This window comes from Saccopteryx leptura, chromosome 11 (genome assembly GCF_036850995.1).
Source record: "Saccopteryx leptura isolate mSacLep1 chromosome 11, mSacLep1_pri_phased_curated, whole genome shotgun sequence".
NCBI lineage: Eukaryota > Metazoa > Chordata > Mammalia > Chiroptera > Emballonuridae > Saccopteryx > Saccopteryx leptura.
This window is the reverse complement of record NC_089513.1, coordinates 69,692,579-69,714,499: the sequence shown is the minus strand read 5'-3', so window position 1 is coordinate 69,714,499 and position 21,921 is coordinate 69,692,579. Positions and strand designations below refer to the sequence as shown.

General features: G+C 52.0%; 1 protein-coding gene across 1 annotated transcript; it reads left to right on the top strand.

Annotated features, from left to right (window-relative positions):
• The first annotated feature begins 15,807 nt into the window (after nucleotides 1-15,807).
• On the top strand, nucleotides 15,808-20,691 carry LOC136383101 (prokineticin-1-like). Its single transcript, XM_066352663.1, has 3 exons — nucleotides 15,808-15,964; nucleotides 19,605-19,730; nucleotides 20,462-20,691. The coding sequence occupies exons 1-3, from the start codon at nucleotides 15,893-15,895 to the stop codon at nucleotides 20,630-20,632; spliced, it is 369 nt and encodes a 122-aa protein (XP_066208760.1). The 5' UTR covers nucleotides 15,808-15,892; the 3' UTR covers nucleotides 20,633-20,691.
• The last annotated feature ends 1,230 nt before the right edge of the window (nucleotides 20,692-21,921 follow it).

Below are 21,921 nucleotides of genomic sequence, written 5' to 3'. Positions count from 1 at the left end.
AAAATGATTAAAAAAAGGCAAATGGTGAGGTTCTATCTAATGCACATTAAGAGGCAATTAAGGAGTGACCTTAAACAGCTCCTCTCCAAGGCTCAACCCCTGAAAGCAGGTCTGTGACCTTGAGGAGGATGGGCGGCCTCTGCCCAGCTGGGGAGGGACACGGAGTGAGGGTCGGGTCGGGGGGGGGGGCATTGATTTCAGACACAGGGAGGCAGCTACCAGCAGGGACCACAGTCAGGCCCCACGCCCACTGGATAAGGCGTCCTGCTCCAGAAAGCAAGGGCGTCTGAAGATCATGGCAATCTGTCTGGAGGCTGTGTCACCAGCCTCCTTTCTTGTCTAAAACACCAGCTCCATAAGCACCTCACATGTGGACTCCTCACATGGGGACGGGCCCGAGGCTCACTGGGGACGGGGAGATACCCGAAGCTGGATCCCTCACCTGCGGGCTGCAGAATAAAAGCTCGAATGAGGCCCAGTGGCCGTGCTGTCCCTGCTGTGCCTGTGTGGGGGACTTGGGCGGAACTCGGCTGGGGCCTCCTCCTAGCTAGGGCAGGGTCTTGGGGAAAGTGCATTAACCATCTTAGAATAAAGAAGGAGAGGAGCTCAGCGGCCACGGCTCGTGGGTTAATGGTCACGTGTTGATGGTTGGAGGCAGGAAGGGAGCCGTGACTGGCATCAGGTGGGGAGACTCTCCACTGGCAACATCTGAATGCTCGCAACCCCCATTCCTACAATTCTGTCCCTTTGGCTCAAATACTTGCCGCCACCACGTGTGCATGAAGGAGTCCATCTCAGGGATGGGCTTGCAGGTCCCTGAGCCTGTGTCTTTACCCAGGGCCTGGGAGCGTCCCCTAAGGACCACAGTTTGGATTCTTCTTCTTCTTTCTCCTCCTCCTTTTCCTCCTCCTTTTCTTTCTCCTCCTCCTCCTCCTCCTCCTTCTCCTGCTTCTTCTTCATTTTATTCTATTCAGTGAGAGGAGGTGAAGCAGAGACAGACTCCTGCATGTGCCCCCACCAGGATCCACCCAGCAAGACCACTAGGGGCAATGCTCTGCCCATCTGGGGCACTGTTCTGTTGCTCAGCAACTGAGCTCTTAGTGCCTGAGGGAGAGGCCATGGAGCCATCCTCAGCGCCTGGGGCCTACTCACTCCAATCGATCCATGGATGCAGGATGAGAAGAGAGAGAGAGAGAGAGAGAGAGAGAGAGAGAGGGAGAAAGAGAGAAGTGAGAAGAGGAGGGGTGGAAAAACAGATGGTTGTTTCTCCTGTGTGCCTTCACTGGGAATCAAACCCAGGACATCCAAAAGTCAGGCCAATGCTCTACCACTGAGCTAACTGGCCAGGACCATGGACCCTTCTTACTTCAATTTCTAGTCTAGAGAAACGTAAATGTAGGATGAAAGTATGTCATATCTTCCTGTTTCTAAGAAGCCTCCAGGACTGTGGTTTCTGAGCCTTGGGTTTCCTGCCCGCCCTCATTTGCCCTTGATCCCCTCAGTGCTGTGCTTGGCAGGGGGTGGGGGGCATTGCTCAGGATAGGCGGCTTTCCTGCAGGACCCACTCAGGCCAGGCCTTGCCCCACGCGGAGGCTCCCTGCTCTGCTGACTGTGTCCCTCCTTGGAGCCCATGAGTCTCTATCCCCTCTCTCAGGCATTCCAGTTTGCCCAGCCCTGTCCTTTGGGCCTCCAGGTAGCACTGACGGCTGCCAGCCATGCTGTTCTGCGCACCCTCTCTGTGTGCAGAGCCGCCCTGGGAGAGGTAAGGGCTGCAGGTACCAGGTGCCCACAGCACAGAGCGCCCCTCTCTGTCTCACCTGGGAATTGGCCAGTGGCCAGACCTGCCAGTGGTTTGAAACACCCACTTAATCTAACTCAGGGGTCCCCAAACTATGGCCCATGGGCCACATGCGGCCCCCTGAGGCCATTTATCCGGCCCCCGCCGCACTTCCGGAAGGGGCACCTCTTTCATTGGTGGTCAGTGAGAGGAGCACATTGACCATCTCATTAGCCAAAAGCAGGTCCATAGTTCCCATTGAAATACAGGTCAGTTTGTTGATTTAAATTTACTTGTTCTTTATTTTAAATATTGTATTTGTTTCTGTTTTTTTTTTTTTTTTTACTTTAAAATAAGATATGTGCAGTATGCATAGGGATTTGTTCATAGTTTTTTTTATACTCCGGCCCTCCAATGGTCTGAGGGACAGTGAACTGGCTCCCTGTGTAAAAAGTTTGGGGATTTTAACTGGATCAATTCCCACATTTTTTTTTCTGTATTTTTCTGAAGCCGGAAATGGGGAGAGACAGTCAGACAGACTCCCACATGCGCCCGACCGGGATCCACCCGGCATGCCCACCAGGGGGCGATGCTCTGACCCTCCAGGGTGTCGCTCTGTTGTGACCAGAGCCACTCTAGCGCCTGGGGCAGAGGCCGAGGAGCCATCCCCAGCGCCCAGGTCACCTTTGCTCCAGTGGAGCCTCGGCTGCGGGAGGGGAAGAGAGAGACAGAGAGGAAGGAGAGGAGGAGGGGTGGAGAAGCAGATGGGCGCTTCTCCTATGTGCCCTGGCTGGGAATCGAACCTGGGACCTCTGCACGCCAGGCCGATGCTCTACCACTGAGCCAACCGGCAAGGGCCTAATTCCCACATTTTTATATCAGAATTTCAGGTCCCTGGATGGTTGGCTCAGTGGTAGAGCGTCTACCTGGCATGTGGAAGTCCCAGGTTTGATTCCTGGTAGGGAACACAGGAAAGGGAACCATCTGTTTCTCCCCTCACTCCCATTTTTCCTTCTCTCTCTCTCTCTTTCCTTCCCACAGCCATGGCTCCATTGATTTGAACACGTTGGCCCCTGGCGCTCCACCTCAAGAGCTAAAAATATCTCCCTTGCAAGCATGGTCCCAGATGGGCAGAACACCGGCCCCCGATGGGGGTTGCTGGGTGGATCTTGGTTGGGGCACAAGTGGGACTCTGTCTCTTTATCACACTCTTCTCACTTTAAATAAATAAATAAATAAATAAAATAAGAGATATTTTGGGAATGTATCGTTGATCTCTGCCCCAATTCTTCCTATTTTTCCCAAAGACTGAAGGATCAAGTTGGGGTGGGAGCCCGGGGAGGCTAAGAAAAGTTTGTGTGATTTTTTTATATCCAGGGCATATTGTTCACACATGTGGATAGAAAAACAATCTACTTATAAGTGGAATAGCTTCATAATAAGTGTATCTTAGAAGAATTAAATTAAATTAGTATTAGGTGAAAAGCACATCCCTCAAGACGCAGGCCTTTCAGGGGCAGCCACTGCCCCACCTCTCATTCACCCCAATCCTTTCTTCCCAATCACTGGAGTCTGCTGCCCTCTTGTGGCTGAAGCGGGGATGGCACACAAACGCTGGGGAAAAAATGGAAGCTTATGAAACGTGCAAACTTCCCAAAGCAGTTAAGGACCCATCTCCAGATAACCCCAGGAGTTAGACGCACTCAGAGGTTTAGAGGGGCAGTGCTTCCCCCTGCGGAAAGAGGGCTGCTGTTCTAAGGAGCACAGGAGAAATGGGTCCTGCCCCATCCTACATACTTCTCAGAAGCCACTGTCATCTTCCTGTGAGACATCTCTCCCTCTTTCCCCAGGTGGGCGGGGCAGATGGAGAGAGTGAATGGCCCGCCCCTCTGTGTGTGCTAGTCCTCCGGGTTAGTGTTTCCACCCCCCCACCCGCCCCACCACAGTATCAAACTCTGAAGTTCTAGATCAGCCTTGGTTTTTCTTCTCTTTTACGGTCCCTTCTCCTGGTCTTCCATGTCAACTGGTCACCAAGCTGTTTCTTTTGCCTCCTTGTCCCTCCAGCTGTGCCATCTGAGCAGCCACTCTGCCTGGTATGATCTAGAGCAGGGATCGGGAATCTGTGGCTTGGAGCCAGATGTGGCTCTTTTGATGGCTACATCTGGCTCACAGACAAATCTTTAATAAAAAAATAATAATGTTAAAATATAAAACATTCTCATGTATTACAATCCATTCATTTCCTACCACTCATGTTCATGGTTGCGGGTTGGTGGAGCCAATCACAGCTGTCCTCTGGGACAACACCAAATTTTTATTGGATAATGCATACACGGGTCCTTGTGTAGTCAGAAAGTAAACTTCCTTCCTTTTAATCAAGTAGTCAGCTAGCTAATTGAAGAAACTCTTTTGATGAAGAAGATGGCTAAAAGAAAAAAAGATGAGGAGTATCGTACTTTTCAGCAGGAATGGACAGAGGAATTTGCCTTTGTGGAGAGAGCAGGTTCTGCAGTGTGTCTAATATGCAATGATAAAATTGCATTGCTGAAACGGTCAAATATAAAGCAGCACTTAACACACACCATACTACATTTGAATTGAAATATCCAGCGGGGGACAGCAGGAAGAAAGCATGTGAAGAGCTACTGTGCAGAGTGCAAGCTAGTCAGCAGCAACTCCGTGATTGGACTCAACAAGGTGCCTGGAATTCAGCTAGCTTTGCTGGTGCTTTAGCAATTGTGAGAAAAAGAAAGCCATTCACAGAAGGAGAGTATGCCAAAACATTCATGCTTGATGTTGCCAATGAATTTTTTGATGACTTTTCGGATAAAGACAAGATAATCAAATGAATAAAAGACATGCCTCTGTTGGCAAGAACTGTTCACGATCGTGCCATCATGATGGCAAATCAAATTGAGGCAACACAAGTGAAGGACATAAATGCAGCACCATTCTTTTCTCTCGCTTTGGATAAATGAACAGACGTAAGCCATTTATCCCAGTTCAGCATGATTGTAATGTATGCTGTTGGTGACACACTATGTAAGGAAAGTCTTGCTGTTTTGCCTATGAAAGAGACAACAAGAGGGGAGGATTTATTCAAGGCTTTCACTGAGTTCGCTAAAGAAAAGAAATCCACTGATGGATAAACTTATTTCGGTGTGTACTGATGGTGCTCTGTGCATGGTGGGGAAAAACAGAGGATGCGTAGCACTTCTTTGTGAACATGAAAAGAGACCCATCCTAAGTTTTCACTGCATCCTACATCAGGAGGCGCTTTGTGCTCAGATGTGTGGTGAGCAGCTTGGTGAGGTGATATCGCTGGTCATTTGGGTGGTCAACTTTATTGTTGCCCTTGCTTTAAATGATTGCCAGGTTAAAACACTGCTGGTTGAAGTTGGGAATAATTATCCTGGTCTGCTTCTGCACAGCAATGTGCGTTGGTCGTCAAGAGGGAAGGTGCTTAGCCGTTTCGTGGTTTGTCTGAGTGAAATTCCGACTTCTCTTGAAATGAAAAACGTCGAGCATCCTGAGTTAGCTAACACTGAGTGGCTCCTGAAGTTCTACTATCTCGTGGACTTGACTGAACATCTGAACCAGCTCAATGTGAAAATTGAAAGCGTTGGAAATACAATCTTTTCCCTTCAACAAGCAGTGTTTGCATTTGAAAACAAGCTAGAACTCTTCATCGCCGCCATTGAAACAGGTCATTTACTACACTTTGAAAAACCAGGAGAGTTTAAAGTTGCATGCACAGCATGTGACCCTGCTCAACATCTGGATCTCCAGCAGCTAGCGGGCTTCACATCTAATCTACAGTCATTCAAAGTGTGCTTTGGAGAATTTCGTGAGCACATTCGTCTTTTTAAGTTCATCACTCATCCACACGAGTGTGCAGTAGACAGTGCCAACCTGAGCTATATCCCCGGTGTCTCCGTCAGAGATTTTGAGATAAAAGCTTCTGACCTGAAGGCCTCAGACATGTGGGTGAATAAGTTCGTCACTGAATGAAGATTTGGAAAGACTTGCACGACAGCAAGCAGAGTTGGCGAGCAAACACAAGTGGGGAGAAATGAAAAAACTTCAACCCGTGGACCAGCTGATTGTCAAAACTTGGGTCGCGCTTCCTGTCACATACCACACACTGCAGCGTGTGAGTATTGCTGTACTGACAATGTTTGGCTCTAGGTATGCATGTGAGCAGTCTTTCTCACATCTAAAGAACGTTAAGACCAACCTACAATCACGTTTAACGGATGGAAGTCTCAACGCCTGCATGAAACTTAACCTAACCATGTATCAACCAGGCTACAAAGCCATCAGCAAAACAATGCAACACCAGAAGTCGCATTACTGGTAAGAAGCCCTTTATTCATCATTGGTTAGCAACAGCATAACAATGTTATTAAAGAGAATTCAGAGACTTATTGTATTTTAAAAGTGTTGGTCTTACATGAAATTCACACATTTACTTGTATTTAATGTTAAACATATTGTATGGTTCTCACGGAATTACATTTTAAAATATGTGGTGTTCATGGCTCTCTCAGCCAAAAAGGTTCCCGACCCCTGGTCTACGGCAACTGCTTCCAACCTAGTAACTCCTCCTCCAGGCTTCCCCTTAAAATCCACCCTGAGACGTCTGCCGGTCATCTTCCTAAGCAGCACATTCACCCAGTTTATTCGCAGTTAAAAATTCTCCCGTGGCTTCTCAGCGCCAAAGGAGACAGCTCAGCCTTGGCAGGGGGTGAAGAGCCCCTTGTGGCCCTTCCCACCAGGCTTCCCAGCACCAGGACCGTCTACAGCAGGGGTCGTCCACCTTTTTATACCTACCGCCCACTTTTGTATCTCTGTTAGTAGTAAAATTTTCTAACCACCCACCAGTTCCACAGTAATGGTGATTTATAAAGTAGAGAAGTAACTTTACTTTATAAAATTTATAAAGCAGGCCCTGGCCGGTTGGCTCAGTGGTAGAGCGTCGGCCTGGCGTATGGGGGACCCGGGTTCGATTCCCGGCCAGGGCACATAGGAGAAATGCCTATTTGCTTCTCCACCCCCCGCCCCTCCTTCCTCTCTGTCTCTCTCTTCCCCTCCTGCAGCCAAGGCTCCATTGGAGCAAAGATGGCCCGGGAGCTGGGGATGGCTCCTTGGCCTCTGCCCCAGGCGCTAGAGTGGCTCTGGTCCCCGCAGAGCGACGCCCCAGAGGGGCAGAGCATCACCCCCTGGTGGGCAGAGCGTCACCCCTGGTGGGTGTGCCGGGTGGATCCGGTCGGGCGCATGCGGGAGTCTGTCTGACTGTCTCTCCCCGTTTCCAGCTTCAGAAAAATGAAAAAAAAAAAAAAACAGAAAAAAAAATTTATAAAGCAGAGTTACAGCAAGTTAAAGCATATAATAATAATTACTTAAACTCACTTCCCGCCATGTGAGTCTCTCCTGGCTGCCGTTCGCTTCGGGGAGCTGGGCAGCCCTCTCCGCGTTTCCACTTTTTCTACCAGTCTCAGTGTGGCTTCTTCTCTTTCCTTGGTTGAAGAGTCCTCTTAGTTTAGTCCAAAGTTGGTTTTTCCAAATGATGGTTCTTTTTTTATTTTAATTTTTTTTATTTTTTAATTTATTTTTTTATTATTATTCATGTTAGGGAGGAGAAAGAAAGGGAGAGAGAGAGAGAGACAGAGAGGGAGAGAGAGAGAAGGTGGGGAGGAGCTGGAAGCATCAACTCCCATATGTGCCTTGACCAGGCAAGCCCAGAGTTTCGGGCCGGGGACCTCAGCATTTCCAGGTCTACACTTTATCCACTGCGCCACCACAGGTCAGTCCAAATGATGGTTCTTAAAATTAGTTTGTAATTGACTTTGGTTCTGAGAGTGGAAGTTGGTACATCTGCCTACTCCATTGCCATCTTGTCTTCTGGCCAAATAATAATTACTTACCAAGTACTTTATGTCAAATTTTCGCTAAGTTTGGCAGAATAAATCTTTATAAAACAACTTACTATAGTTAAATCTATCTTTTTATTTATACTCTGGTTGCTCCGCTACCACCCACCATGAAAGCTGGAGCGCCCCCTAGTGGGCGGTAGGGACCAGGTTGACGACCACTGGTCTCCAGCATGTGGAAGGTGCCAGGTGTGTCTGCCTGGGCTCTTCCCTCTGTGGGGACTGCTCTGTGCCACCTATGCTGTCTGGTGACTACAACGCCTCCCATAAGATGAGCTCGAGTGTAACACCTGCCCCCACGTGCGTCCACCAGCACAAAAGCCCCTGGGACTCGCCTCGGGCCCTGAGCCGGCAGCTGCTCTCAGAAACCACCTGCGTCCAGGTCAGCCCTCGCTTGCAACAGGAGAAGAGGCAGCGTCTGAGTCTTGTCGTGTCCCCAGGGTTGAACGTTTGGGGTGGTCGGGGCCCGATTGGCTGGGCAGCCAGAGGACAGTGGCCCCACCTGGAGGCAGACTCAGCCCGCCTGTCCCCAGGACCTGGCTCCTGCCCCTGCCCAGCACAGACTCCCAGTTGTAGCCTTTCCCTGCCGACCTCCTGTCCTGCCAGCCTCTCTTTTCCATCTCAGAAGCAGCTCAATTGAAAAAGCTTAGAAAGTTGCCTTGAGCAGGGCTCACACCCCTATCTGCAGACCAGTCAGACCCTAGGCAGACCGAATGCCTGCAGCTTGAGGCGCAGGGACCAAGAGGGCCCGAGGCCTGGCGGTGTTGGCAGGGGGAGAGGAGGAACAAGGAAGGAAGGGTCAGCCCCACCGCCAGGGGCCTGCTGGCCTCCCATGGCGTCACGGCCCACCAGCAGCGCGTCCCTGTGCTGGTCAATGCCAGCGGCCACCCTGTGACGGACTGCTTCTGGGTTTGAGCTCCAAGGCTCTTCCCAACACACACCAAACCAGGACTCTCCCAAGGGATACGGGACTGTCACACAGGCGGTGGCCTCCGCTCCTTGGACTGCCTCTGGTGGCGGATGGGAGCTGGGGTAGGAGGCGGGGCTGTCCTGGTCCTGACCACGCCCCTCCCCAATGCTTGAGGTGGAGACTGGACCTGGAAGGGCTGGCCTTCAGGAACCAGGCCTGGGCACCACCTGTGGATGGAGAAGATGGCGGGCACCTTGTCCAGTCTAAAGGGAGGGCCAAGAAGTTTCTGGTCATCTCATGTGGAACAGCAGCTAGACCTAGTTTATCAGCTAAGGGTTCCTTCATTGCACAGTAAACAGAGAACTAGAGGCTGCTGCAGGTTGGAGATTATGCCTTCCTCCTGGTGTTCATGCCTGGAGCACAGCAGAGCTCAGTCAGCATTTACTGATGAAGTAGGGACGGAAGGAAGGGAGGGAGGGAGGGTGAGAGGGAGGAAGGAGGAAGGGAGGGAGGAAGGCAGAAGGGGAAGGGGAGGGAGGGAGGGAGAAGAAGGGAAGGAGGGAAGGGAGGGAGGGAGGCAGGGAGGGAGGGAGGAAGGAAGGAAGGAAGGAAGGAAGGAAGGAAGGAGAAAGGAAGGAAGGAAGGAAGGAAGGAAGGAAGGAAGGAAGGAAGGAAAGAAGAAAGGAAGGAAGGAAGGAAGGAAGGAAGGAAGGAAGGAAGGAAGGAAGGAAGGAAGAAAGGAAGGAAGGAAAGAAGGAAACAGTAGCATCACTTTCTAGGAGGGGATAGGCAGGGTAGGGTCTCAGGGGCCCCAGGGCCTGGGAGCTCTATAACTCCCAGCTGTCACAGGTTTTCTCCCTTAGTCCCCACACCCAGACTCACTGCCCCAGGGTCCCCTTCCAGTTTCTCTCTATGAGAGGGAGGCCTCCGAAGTCCTGGAGATTGGAGTCCATATTGACTGCTGTCTCTCCTGTCCAGCTCTCCCAATCTGAGGGCACTGGCCCCAGGCCCGGGGTAGTGAGCAGAGCTGAGAGGCGAGGAAGAAGCCGGAAGGCTTCAGCCACAGAGAGAGTCAGCTCCGTGGAGGCTCCGGCACTGGGACGTGCTCAGGGTTGACTGCACGGCAGACACACTCTTTCCTCAGCCTGTGTGCTCATCTCCGGTGGCTTCGGCTGAGAGGGGCTGAGGTGGAGCCAAGGTGTTCACGGTCCCCAGGGCTACACTCAGCATTTGTACTCCTTCAGATTCTCGACTGTGACAAGCCCTGGGCTGAGAAATTGTTACTTGAAAATATTCCCTGTATCAGCTTTCAGATGAACTCAAGAGCCAATCTGAGGATTTTCCCAAACCCTACCAAATGGGGAAGAGGCACACTGTCTCTCAGGGTGTCTGCAGGGATGCCCTTTTGAATGGGGAATTGGAAAGGAAAGAAAGCAACATCTTTATACAGCTTTGCTCCATCAAGTGATAAATAAGCAAATAAAAGGTGGTATATGCATGCAATGGAATATTACTTAGTCGTGAAAAAGAAACTAATCGTTGCCCTCTTAAAAACACTATGCTAAGAAGGCTGACATCAAAAACTACATCTTGACTAATTCTTTTTTTTTTTAAAGTACTCATTTATTTTTATTTTTTAAAGACTTTATTCAATTTTTTTTTTCAGAGGAGAGAGAGAGAGAAAGAGAGAGAGTGAGAGAGAACAAGGGGAGGAGCAGGAAGCATCAACTCCCATATGTGCCTTGACTGGGCAAGCCCAGGGTTTCGAACCAGTGACCTCAGTGTTCCAGGTCAGACACTTTATCCCATTGCGCCACCACAGGTCAGGCGACTAATTCTTTTTATGTGAAATGTCCACAATAAGCAAATCTATAGAGACAGAAGGTAGATTGGCCGTTGCCTAAGGCTGAGGACAGGAAAATTGGAGAATGACCAGTGGTGGGTACAGGGTTTATTTTTTTGGTGGCAGCAATGTTTTAAAACTTGATCATGGTGATGGTTGCACAACGATGTCTAAATTCTAAAGACTGTTGAGTTACACATGTTAAATCTGTCAATTGGTATGGAATGTGAATTGTATCACAACAAAGTTGTTTAAAAAATAAATATTAGGATCCACAAATTAAAAAAATGTTCTTCAGCCTGACCGGGTGGTGGTGCAGTCGATCGAGCATTGGACTGGGCTGCGGAAGACCCAGGTTCGAGACCCCAAGCTCACCAGCTTGAGCCCAAGGTCACTGGTGCGAGCAAGGGGTTACTCGGTCTGCTGAAGGCCCGCGGTCAAGGCACATATGAGAAAGCAATCAATGAACAATTAAGGTGTTGCAACGCGCAACGAAAAAATAATGATTGATGCTTCTCATCTCTGCGTTCCTGTCTGTCTGTCCCTGTCTATCCATCTCTCTGACTCTCTCTCTGTTTCTGTAAAAAAAAAAAAATGTTCTTCAATGTCAGCTGCCAGTGTGTGGCCAACGCACCCAGGCTGGTGAGAATCCCGCAGGACCTGTCCTGGCACTGCTGACAGTTGGATCAATGGCCCGTCTTTATCGGAAACAGGGTTCGGCTTCAGAGGTTTGATGTCTCCGGGTGCCCAGGAGGTCCTCAGGATCTCGGGCACAACAAGACGGCAGCACTGTGGGCTGGCAAAGGGTTTGGTGCCCCTCACGTTCATGTAACTCCGATTTTGTGGGGGTGGGGGAATGATGTACTGAAGGAGGCATTTGCAACATGCGGTCTTCTGTAATGGACACCTTGCATGACGTGCTAACCGGTTCACAACAAAGGTGATCAGAGAGATCCCTCCGCCACGCTGGACCGCGCACCGTGCACCTCGGGGTTTTCGTTCACTGTGACTGCATCTGAAAGCGCTGTGTCAGCTGGTCGCACTCGGACCCACGGAGCACCCCTCAGGATGCACAGGGCCAGCTGGAGGCAGGCTCCTCCTGCTGTAAGGAGGTTTTTACTTTTCCCAGTAGGGGGCACTGCCCATGTTGGCGGGGGCCGGGCAGTTCCTATGGTGGCTGCTGAGGGCTCTGTGGGTCTCTTTGAGAATTGCACCCTGGCCCCACGATTCTGGGCAGGAACAAGGTTGAACTATGATCCACTCTCTGTGCGGACCCCTCAGTCCTCCTGGGGCCCCTCTTGACCTCTAAAAGTTGCCCTGACACCTTCTACTCAAATTTTATAAAGAAAGGGCCTGGACAGAGCCTGTGCCCAGCCACAAGCTTGGAGAAGCATGCTGGGCTCTCAAGAAGACCCCCTGGCTCCAAGCTGTAGAGGTTTGGCCCGCTGTCCAGACAGTTCCTTCTCGTCAACGCCCTTTCCTACTTGGAAGGGACATTTGCTTCATTTGTAACTTGGAGGGAAAACATGGGTGTAGCACTTTAAAAGGGACCAGAGTCCCCTGGGATGTCTGTATGGGGCAGAAGAAATCTCTGGGCCCTGAGGGACAGAGGGGGCTTTATTTTGCGGTCGAAGATTAATGAGGAGGATTAGCTTGGTCTAAATCCGGAGAAAGGCAGGAGGGAGAAGAGTGTCCACAGTTTTGACAGAGACCAGGCAGGGAGGAGCCTATGAAATTCTAGCACAAAGCAGCCCTGAAGCCGAAACAAACAAATGTCAGAGGCAGGTGTGACGTATTCCTGCCATTTTGCATTTTGCTTAGTTGATAGTTGTTCTGAAATCAGCAGCCAAGGTACCTTGGTGATGTTTCCCCACAGGCGGGTGGCCCAGTGGCTAAAAGTACAGATGGTGTGAGTTTGAACCCTGGTCAGGATCCTTCCAATGTAGGGACTTTGACCAAGTTACTGAACCTCTCCGCCTCAGTGTTTCCATCTGTAGAATGGCATTCATAACAATGAACAGTATCTGCCTCTGAGGGTTGCTGTGAGGTAGCTAGCACATGCAAGGCGCTCAGGATGGGCCGGCGCACTGAGCTCCACTGACATGTCAGATACTTTTTTGTTTATTTATGAAGACAGCATGGACAGTGAGCGCTGAGATTCCCGTGCCTCTGAGAACCAGTTCACCATGCCTGTGATACCGGGAGGCATCTCTGTAGAGAGTAAACTAATAAAACTGCCAGGAAGGAGTGAGAACCTTCACCTGGAGGTTCCTCGAATCCCCAGAATTCAAACACGGAGGACAAAAATGACTGTTTGTCCAGATTGTGTCTGTTATTGTTATGACGTCCAGAAGCCCAGGTTGATGGGGCAAAGCTCCAAAACCACTCTGTTTGGGAACATGGATACGCCAATGTTATCCAAGTGCATCTTGATATCTTGCTTAAACACATGAGTCACCGTATCATAGTAAAATGAAATATTTGCTCATGATCTTAATCCTGTACTATTCATTTTTTTTTTTTTTCCTAGAAAAAGCAGAAGGAGGTGGGATCTGGATCTTCTCTTAGCTGTTGTTGGCTTGTGTTCAGATGAAACCTGCCGAAGTGTGTGTGTGTCCTCTGAGACAGGCCTCACCTGGCTGGTGGCTGCCCCTCCGGAGCTCAGAGTCAGTTTCCTAACTGTCCTGTCCACAGAAGCCCCAGGGGGAGGTGTTAACATGCTGATTCCCGGACCCTGCCAGAGACACAGACTGGGTGGGGTTTGGAACGAGCCCCTCGGCTAGGACTGATGCTGGTGGTCCCAGTCCCAAGAGAAACATGGCCCTACCTTCCCCTGCCCCACAGAGGAAATCAATTAAACAGAGAATGGAAATTCCAGTTTTCTGCTGGGCTGCAGCCCTGCCCACGCACATTTGTTGGCAGGGTTTCTGTACCAAGTGCACTTGGTGTTCTCCTCAGACTCTTAGAGAGCAGTTCCCAATGTGTGCTTCTCAGAATACTCATCCCACAGCCTGGCCCTGTTTCCTCCCTGTCTCATGTCTCCCCGTTTGGCATTCGACCTCTCTAGAGAACCAGGGACACACTTCTCCCCACTGGGTCCTTTTGGCCGTCAGCTTTCTTCTCGGTTGACTGTCGCTGCTCAGACCGTTCCTGTTGGCTTGAGTGTGAGGGAGCCGATGGTCCTGTGTGCTGCGTGACTTTGAGGGCAAGGAACAATGGCGAGGTTTTTTTTTTTGTGTGTGTGTTTTTGTATTTTTCTGATGTTGGAAACGGGGAGGCAGTCAGACATACTCCCACATGCGCCCAACCGGATCCACCCGGCTTGCCCACCAGGGAGCGATGCTCTGCCCACCTGGGGCGTCGCTCTGCTGCAATCAGAGCCATTCTAGTGCCTGAGGCAGAGGCCACAGAGCCATCCTCAGCGCCCGGGCCAACTTTGCTCCGATGGGGGGGGGGAGCCTTGGCTGCGGGAGGGGAAGAGAGAGACAGAGAGGAAGGAGAGGGGGAGGGGTGGAGAAGCAGATGGGCGCTTCTCCTGTGTGTCCTGGCCGGAAATCGAACCCGGGACTCCTGCACACCAGGCCGACACTCTGCCACTGAGCTAACCGGCCAGGGCCAAGGGCGAGGTTGTAAATGTCTTAACTCATTTGTTGTAAGGTACCAAAAAGCTGCAAATTAATATTAATATTCTAGGAGAAAAGGTCAGGCTTTCCTGTCCTTTCTTTGGAAAATAGAGGAAAAGGAATGTAGAAGTCTAATGACTTACAAAGGACTACTAGGGTCATTTGGTTTTTAAGTTCTCTGAAAGGATTATGGTTACCTGAAGAATTCCCTTCCTGGAATCCTGAGATTAATATGTACCTCTAGGCAAAGGAGGAGAGGTAGATGCTAAAGGGATTTGTGAATGACTCTGATTGTATTACCTTGAAAGTTTTTTTTATTTTTTTATTTTTTTTTATTTTTCTGAAGCTGGAAACAGGGAGAGACAGTCAGACAGACTCCCGCATGCGCCCGACCGGGATCCACCCGGCACGCCCACTAGGGGCAACGCTCTGCCCCTCCGGGGCGTCGCCATATTGCGACCAGAGCCACTCTAGCGCCTGAGGCAGAGGCCACAGAGCCATCCCCAGCGCCCGGGCCATCTTTGCTCCAATGGAGCCTTGGCTGCGGGAGGGGAAGAGAGAGACAGAGAGGAAAGTGCGGCGGAGGGGTGGAGAAGCAAATGGGCGCTTCTCCTGTGTGCCCTGGCCGGGAATCGAACCTGGGTCCTCCGCATGCTAGGCCGACGCTCTACCGTTGAGCCAACCGGCCAGGGCACCTTGAAAGTTTTAATGTGTCTTTTTTTTGTAAATGTTCTAGACAAATGTTTATCTTGTTAATGTAACCTAAATCTTGTCAAATGTTAATCTTGTTAATGATTATGTCATGCTGTCATGCCCCCCAACCTGTGTGTAATCAAAGGGTATATAACCAGCCCCTGAAATATACTCGGGCACACCATTTGGGCCTGCAGATGTCCCGTGTCAGCCATATGCGACCGGCATATTGAACAAATCTCCTCCTTCAATAAAACTCTTCAAAATTTATCTGGACTTGCCTGACCAGGCGGTGGCGCAGTGGATAGAGCGTCGGACTGGGATGCGGAAGGACCCAGGTTCGAGACCCCAGGGTTGCCAGCTTGAGTGTGGGCTCATCTGGCTTGAGCAAAAAGCTCACCAGCTTGAACCCAAGGTCACTGACTCGAGTGGGGGTTTACTCAGTCTGCTGAAGGCCCGCGGTCAAGGCACATATGAGAAAGCAATCAATGAACAACTAAGGTGTCACAACGAAAAATTGATGATTGATGTTTCTCATCTTTCTTCATTCCTGTCTGTCCCTATCTATCCCTCTATCTGACTCTCTCTCTGTCCCTGTAAAAAAAATTAAATAAATAAATAAATAAATAAAATTTATCTGGACTTGTGTCTCTATGTGGACTCGATGAAATGAGGTACAGTGCCTTTCAGAATCTGGGGTACGGTACTTTATAACATTTACTGAAGTCCTTCCCTGCCCCAAGCAGACAGGGTTGCCCAGAGGCAGAGAGGACAGCGGGGTAGCGATGCATGTGACTTCCTGGATCATGCAGTTGGGAGAAAGAGAGCAAACGTCAAAGCCTCCAACGTGTTTCTTATTATCGGTTTTGATGGCAATTTGACGTCATTAGGGATTCAGGTCTCATTCTCTTGTCTGAGATCATCCGCGTAACACTGGTGATGGGGAAGGGAAGACAGGACACAGTGTCCACAGGCATTCGAGACCGGACGATATAAATCTGGGAAGAAGGAGGGGGCCCCAAGCCCGGTCTTCCTTGCTGGCTGCAGGAGACTGAGCTGCAGGAAGCCAGAGGTAGCTGAGTGGACCGGGTTTTGCCTGCACTCCAAGTGACCATGAGAGCTGTCACGCAAATCATAGTCTTGCTCCTCCTGGTGACCGTGTCTGACTGTGCTACAGTCCCTGGGGTAAGTTGGCTAAGGTTTCCCTGGGTTTCAGGAGGGTGTCAGGGTCTGAATGGGAGGGAGTCAGGCACCCGGTGGGGGAAGGGCAAACCAAAGGGCAGAGAGGTTAGCCATCCAGTGGCACTTCCGAGTGTTTGACATGGTTTTCCCATGAGTTGGACCTCGATCTACTAAACGGCTCTGCTTTGGAGAAGCTGTGTGTATGCATACCAAGTCCTGTTTTCAATGCATGAGGAGAACACTGAGCAATTTTAAAGTTCGGACCTTTGGTGAAATGAAGGTTCTTTTTTTTTTTTTTGTATTTTTTTTTTCTGAAGCTGGAAACAAGAAGAGACAGTCGGACAGACTCCCGCATGCGCCCGACCGGGATCCACCCAGCACGCCCACCAGGGGGCGATGCTCTGCTCCTCCAGGGCGTCCTTCTGTCGGGACCAGAGCCACTCTAGCGCCTGGGGCATAGGCCAAGGAGCCATCCCCAGTGCCCGGGCCATCTTTGCTCCAATGGAGCCTTGGCTGCGGGAGGGGAAGAGAGAGACAGAGAGGAAGGAGAGGGGGAGGGGTGGAGAAGCAGATGGGTGCTTCTCCTGTGTGCCCTGGCCGGGAATCGAACCCGGGACTTTGCACGCCAGGCTGACGCTCTACCACTGAGCAACCGGCCAGGGCGAAATGAAGGTTCTTAATAGTGTAAGAAACCTTTATAAAGTGGATCAGCATCTTCCAATAAACCTTCTGTGTAAGTTTGGGTTTTCCTCTATGGTCTGGTATGTGTGACAAGTTTTATTTATACGGCATGTTGCTTTCATTAAAGGCAGGGAGCTTATCAGTGTCTATCGGGGACTGTTAGCCTCTGGCTTCTCTACTCCTAACAAAGGCTGTCCTGAAGCTCCCTTGTCCTCACTGCCGGCAATGATTTCACTCTGTGCCCAGTTCTGATAGGAACAGGGGTGGCTCCAGCAATTGTCCAAGCGGCACCCAGAAGGAAGCATGGGGTGACCGGGAGAAATGTCTCACGGCGAGCTTTGTGCAGCCGGGCTCTGCACACGTGAGCAACTGAACACTCAGGCCATGGGTCTTTCTCAGAGGTTTGGGGCACACACTGTGTTCCGGGGGTGGGACCATTCCTCTTTCAACAGGAAGGAATGGTTCACCTGGGAGCTACCCAGACAAAAGCAGCGAGGAAAAGCAAAGGGAATTCCTTATATCTTCGCCTCCTCCAACTTTCCCCCTAGAGCAGTGGTCGGAAACTCATTAGTCAACAGAGGAAATATCAACAGTACAACAATTGAAATTTCTTTTGACAGCCAAATTTTTTAAACTGAAACTATGTAGGTAGGTACATCCCTTATCGAGGTAGCGCCTGCACGTGGTATTCTGTGGAACAGCCACACTCAAGGGGCAGTTTGCCGTCCAAGGCCCTAGAGAATGAAAATGCGGAGAAATGCAAACGATTGCTGGAATCGACTCAGTTATCTTGTTCACAGGAAGGACAGTGCCCATCTTCTCTTTCTTTCTTTTTTTTTTTTGTATTTTTCTGAAGCTGGAAACGGGGAGAGACAGTCAGACAGACTCCCGCATGCGCCCGGCACGCCCACCAGGGGCGACGCTCTGCCCATCAGGGGGCGATGCTCTGCCCCTCCGGGGCGTCGCTCTGCCGCGACCAGAGCCACTCTAGCGCCTGGGGCAGAGGCCAAGGAGCCATCCCCAGCGCCCGGGCCATCTTTTGCTCCAATGGAGCCTTGGCTGCGGGAGGGGAAGAGAGAGACAGAGAGGAAAGAGGGGGGATAGGGGTGGAGAAGTAAATGGGCGCTTCTCCTATGTGCCCTGGCCGGGAATCGAACCCGAGTCCCCCGCACGCCAGGCCGACGCTCTACCGCTGAGCCAACGGGCCAGGGCCTTCTCTTTCTTTTTAAAGGACAAACACTGAGTTTCAGAGAACAGAATGAAAAAGGCTTTTGAGACCCAGAGCAAAACAAAATGGTTTGGGCAGCATCCTACCTAATGAATGCAGACCCAGAGGCTGTGCTCTCAGTGCTGTGAAGATTGGGGAGGACGGGTCACAGGAGAGAAGTCATGGGCACCCCACCGACAGGTGGACACAGCAGGTCCCCAGTCACGGCACCCTGTGAGCTCTGAGCTCTGGCCCAGAGTGGCGGCAGGAGGCAGGTGTGAGAGAGGTGGGACTGTCTTTCCTCAGGATGACGCTTTGAGGAGAAAGCACAGAGAGAGAGAAACCGGGGGGGAGAGGACATGCCCTCCAGTGGTGACGTGATGTGCTGTGGGAGGGAGACCCGGGTGTGGAGGGCAGGTCGGCACCTCTGGCTCCGTCCACACTCCATGTGCCTCTGTCCCTGTCTGACTCTCAGTCAGGGACCGGGTTCTACTGTCCCCACACTCCTCTGCTGCCCAGACTGTCACTGCCCCTAATTCAGGCCTGGGTGGTCCTGCCTCCCAGCGCAGGACAGCAACGCCTCCTCCGTGGGAAGAGAGTCAGGTGGGGTCTACTTGGCCCTGACCTGGAGCTTTCGGGGGCCGGCTGGTGTGTGAGACGTGCCCTCACCGGGTGGAGCCCAGCATGGACAGGTGGTGGCACCTGCAGCCCCTCTGGGTGACAAGCAGCAGGGCATCCTCCACTCCCCTCCTGGGCTGAGCAGTGTGGAGGGTCGAGTTCCCCCCACACCCCCACGCAGGCAGCAGAGGGCGCTCCGTGGCCTCTGGTTGGAGGAGAAGAGCAAACCAAGACCCAACACTGAACGGGAACCGCAGCCTGAAAAGCTGCAAGTGTCTCTGGAAGCGGAAAGTTAGGGAGCGCCCCCACCGTGGCCCACCGGTCTGCGGCCGTCCAGGGCGCTGTTTCCCCCAGCCCGAGGTTCTGTTTAAAGTGGGCTCCTGTGGCCTTCTTTACAAATAGCACCTTCCAGAAACCAGGCAAGGCCCCTCAGCCCCCGTCTGGGAGCCCCGCCTGAGGGGTCCACTCCTATCTGGTGAGGAGACAGCTGTTCACTGGGCACCGGAGCCTCAGGTGAGGCTGGGCTCCTGGTGGGGTGGGGGTGGGGCAGCAGGGGGAGCGAGGCCCCAACCCCGGTACTGCTGGGTCCAGGGAAACACAGCGCTGACCGCCTGGGAACTCGGGCCATGGGGCCCCTCTCTCCTCCAAGATGTTGAATTAATTCAGTCCCATGGGCTTCAACCGGTGCCTTAAAGCCTGTCTCCTAAGCTCTTGACTTCTCAGAGGGGCGACCTGCCTCCCTGTTGAGGGGCCACAGCGGAGCTCGGGAGGCCCCTCAGGTCCAGGTTCGATGCCCCACTGAGCCCTGAGCCTCCTGCTGTGAGGGGAGCAGAGGTAACAACGCAGGACCCGGGGTGTCCTGTGAGGCTGGGGTGGGGGACCACTCAGCGGCCCCCAGGGGTTGCTGCTTTGTTGTTGTTGTTTGAGAGAGAGAGAGAAAGAGAGAGAGAGAGAGAGAGACAGTACGTCGACTGCTTCTGTATGTGCCCTGACCGGGGAATCAAACCTGCAACCTCTGTTTTTCAGGATGACGCTCCAAGCAACCGAGCTATTTTGGATGTACTTTTCACTTCTGGTTTCTCTCCGAAGGCACTAATGGGCTCTAATGACTCCTTTCTCACCTCCATCCACTTCAAGGACTGTGAACGGGACGTCCAATGTGGGGCGGGCACCTGCTGTGCCATCAGCTTGTTGGCTCGAGGTCTGCGGGTGTGCACCCCACTCGGGAGGAGAGGAGACGAGTGTCATCCCGCCAGCCGCAAGGTACAGCACAGGTTTGCTTGGGACACACAGCCAATGAGATAGAGCAGGAACCACTCTTCCTACCGAGTGCTATTTGCAAGTTTGAGCCTCTTTACAACCATATGTGGTAGGCTTTGTTATTAACCCATTTTTACAGATAATAAAGTTGAGGCAGAGAGTGGTTAAATAACTTGCCAGTTGTCACATAGCTCGTAAGTGACAGGCGGGGATTTGAACCCAGGCAGTGTGACACTGACTATGGTTTAATCGCTCCTGCTCTTCCCCCTGACGAGCCTCAGTGGCTCAGCAATCCTCTGGGTGAGTCACAGGCAGAGAGGGTGTCTGTGCTTCCCCGCTGCTGCCCAGCACCCACCCGTGTCTGCACATAGGGATGAAGTATAAGTGGTAGTCAATGAAGGGACGTGTGGGTGAGTGTGTGTGTGCACGTGTCCAGGCCAGCAAGGGGTCAGCAGTGTTGGGGCTTGTGCAGTTCCTTAGGGTTGGAGGTGGACAGCATTGTGCTGTGGCAGGTCCCATAGTCTCTTTGAACCCTGGCTCCTCTACCAATTAGCTGTGTGACATTGGCACATTGCTTAGCCACTCTGTGCATCAGCTTCCTCCTCGATAATAGCTGTTATTGTGCTCAGCTGGGGGTCATGAGTCCCTGGCCCTGGCCAGCAGGTCAGAAGCTCCAGCCCAGAGGCCTGTGTGCCTTGGAGGAATATGTCATCCTTCTCTTCCACTCTCCCCAGATTCCCTCCTCCAGAAAACGCCGGCACCACACCTGTCCCTGCCGGCCCCACCTGAAGTGCTCCAAGGGCTCGGATGGCAAGTACCGTTGCACGAAGATGAAGAAGGTCAAGTCTTCAAAGCTTGATTTCAGGTCCCCAATGTTACCCGGATTTCTTGCTAACACAGCCTAAGATGGTCTCTATTTTATTAGTCACGTGGCCCAACTCCTCACTGCCCCCTAGCTGTCCCTGTCGCCACTCCACACACTGCCCACAGGGACTCCACCCACCAGCATACACCTGTGCACCACCGGGGGTGTGGCCTTCTAGGCCACGCCTCCACCTCCCTGCGTGTTCTGCCTGAACCAGCTTCCCAGTACAGGCCCAGGAGCAGGCCTCGAGTTCCAGGTCCTGGCCTGCACGTTGGGCCTGTCTGTGAAGCCTGTGCACGTCATCCTGCAGAGACCCGCGGTCAACCCTGCCTGAGAGGAGTGGTCAGTGACCTCATCAGATGTGAGGAGCCAGGGGGACCGCTGGCTTCCAGACAGTGGCCTGCCCCCTAGGTCAGAATCACAGGGCATCTAAGGTCCTGCCGTGCACACTCTATCAGTAACCAGGGAAACCCCATTGCCTCCCTGAAAGACAAATGGACCTTGGCCGGTCAGTCAGTGGTTAGAGCATCGTCCCAAACTGCTAAGGTTGTGGGTTAGATTCCTGGTCAGGGCACATACAGGAAGCAACAATGAATACACAACTATTTGGAACAAGAAAGGAATCCTCCCCCTGCCCCTCCCTCTCTTCCTTTCTCTCTCTGTCTCTCTAGAATCAATCAATAAAAAATGATTAAAAAAAGGCAAATGGTGGGGTTCTATCTAATGCACTTTAAGAGGCAATTAGGAGTTACCTTAAACAGCTCCGCTCCAAGGCTCAACCCCTGAAAGCAGGTCTGTGACCTTGAGGAGGATGGGCGGCCTCTGCCCAGCTGGGGAGGGACAAGGAGTGAGGGGAGGGGCGGGGGGGGGCATTGATTTCAGACACAGGGAGGCAGCTACCAGCAGGGACCAGAGCCAGGCCCCACAGGCCCCACGCCCACCGGATAAGGCGTCCTGCTCCAGAAAGCAAGGGCATCTGAAGATCACAGCAATCTGTCTGGAGGCTGTGTCACCAGCCTCCATTCTTGTCTAAAACACCAGCTCCATAAGCACCTCACATGTGGACACCTCACATGGGGACGGGCCCGAGGCTCACTGGGGACGGGGAGATACCCGAAGCTGGATCCCTCACCTGCGGGCTGCAGAATAAAAGCTCGAATGAGGCTGAGTGGCCGTGCTGTCCCTGCTGTGCCTGTGTGGGGGACTTGGGCGGGACTCAGTTGGGGGCCTCCTCCTAGCTAGGGCAGGGTCTTGGGGAAAGTGCATTAAGCATCTTAGAATAAAGAAGGAGAGGAGCTCAGCGGCCACGGCTCGTGGGTTAATGGTCAC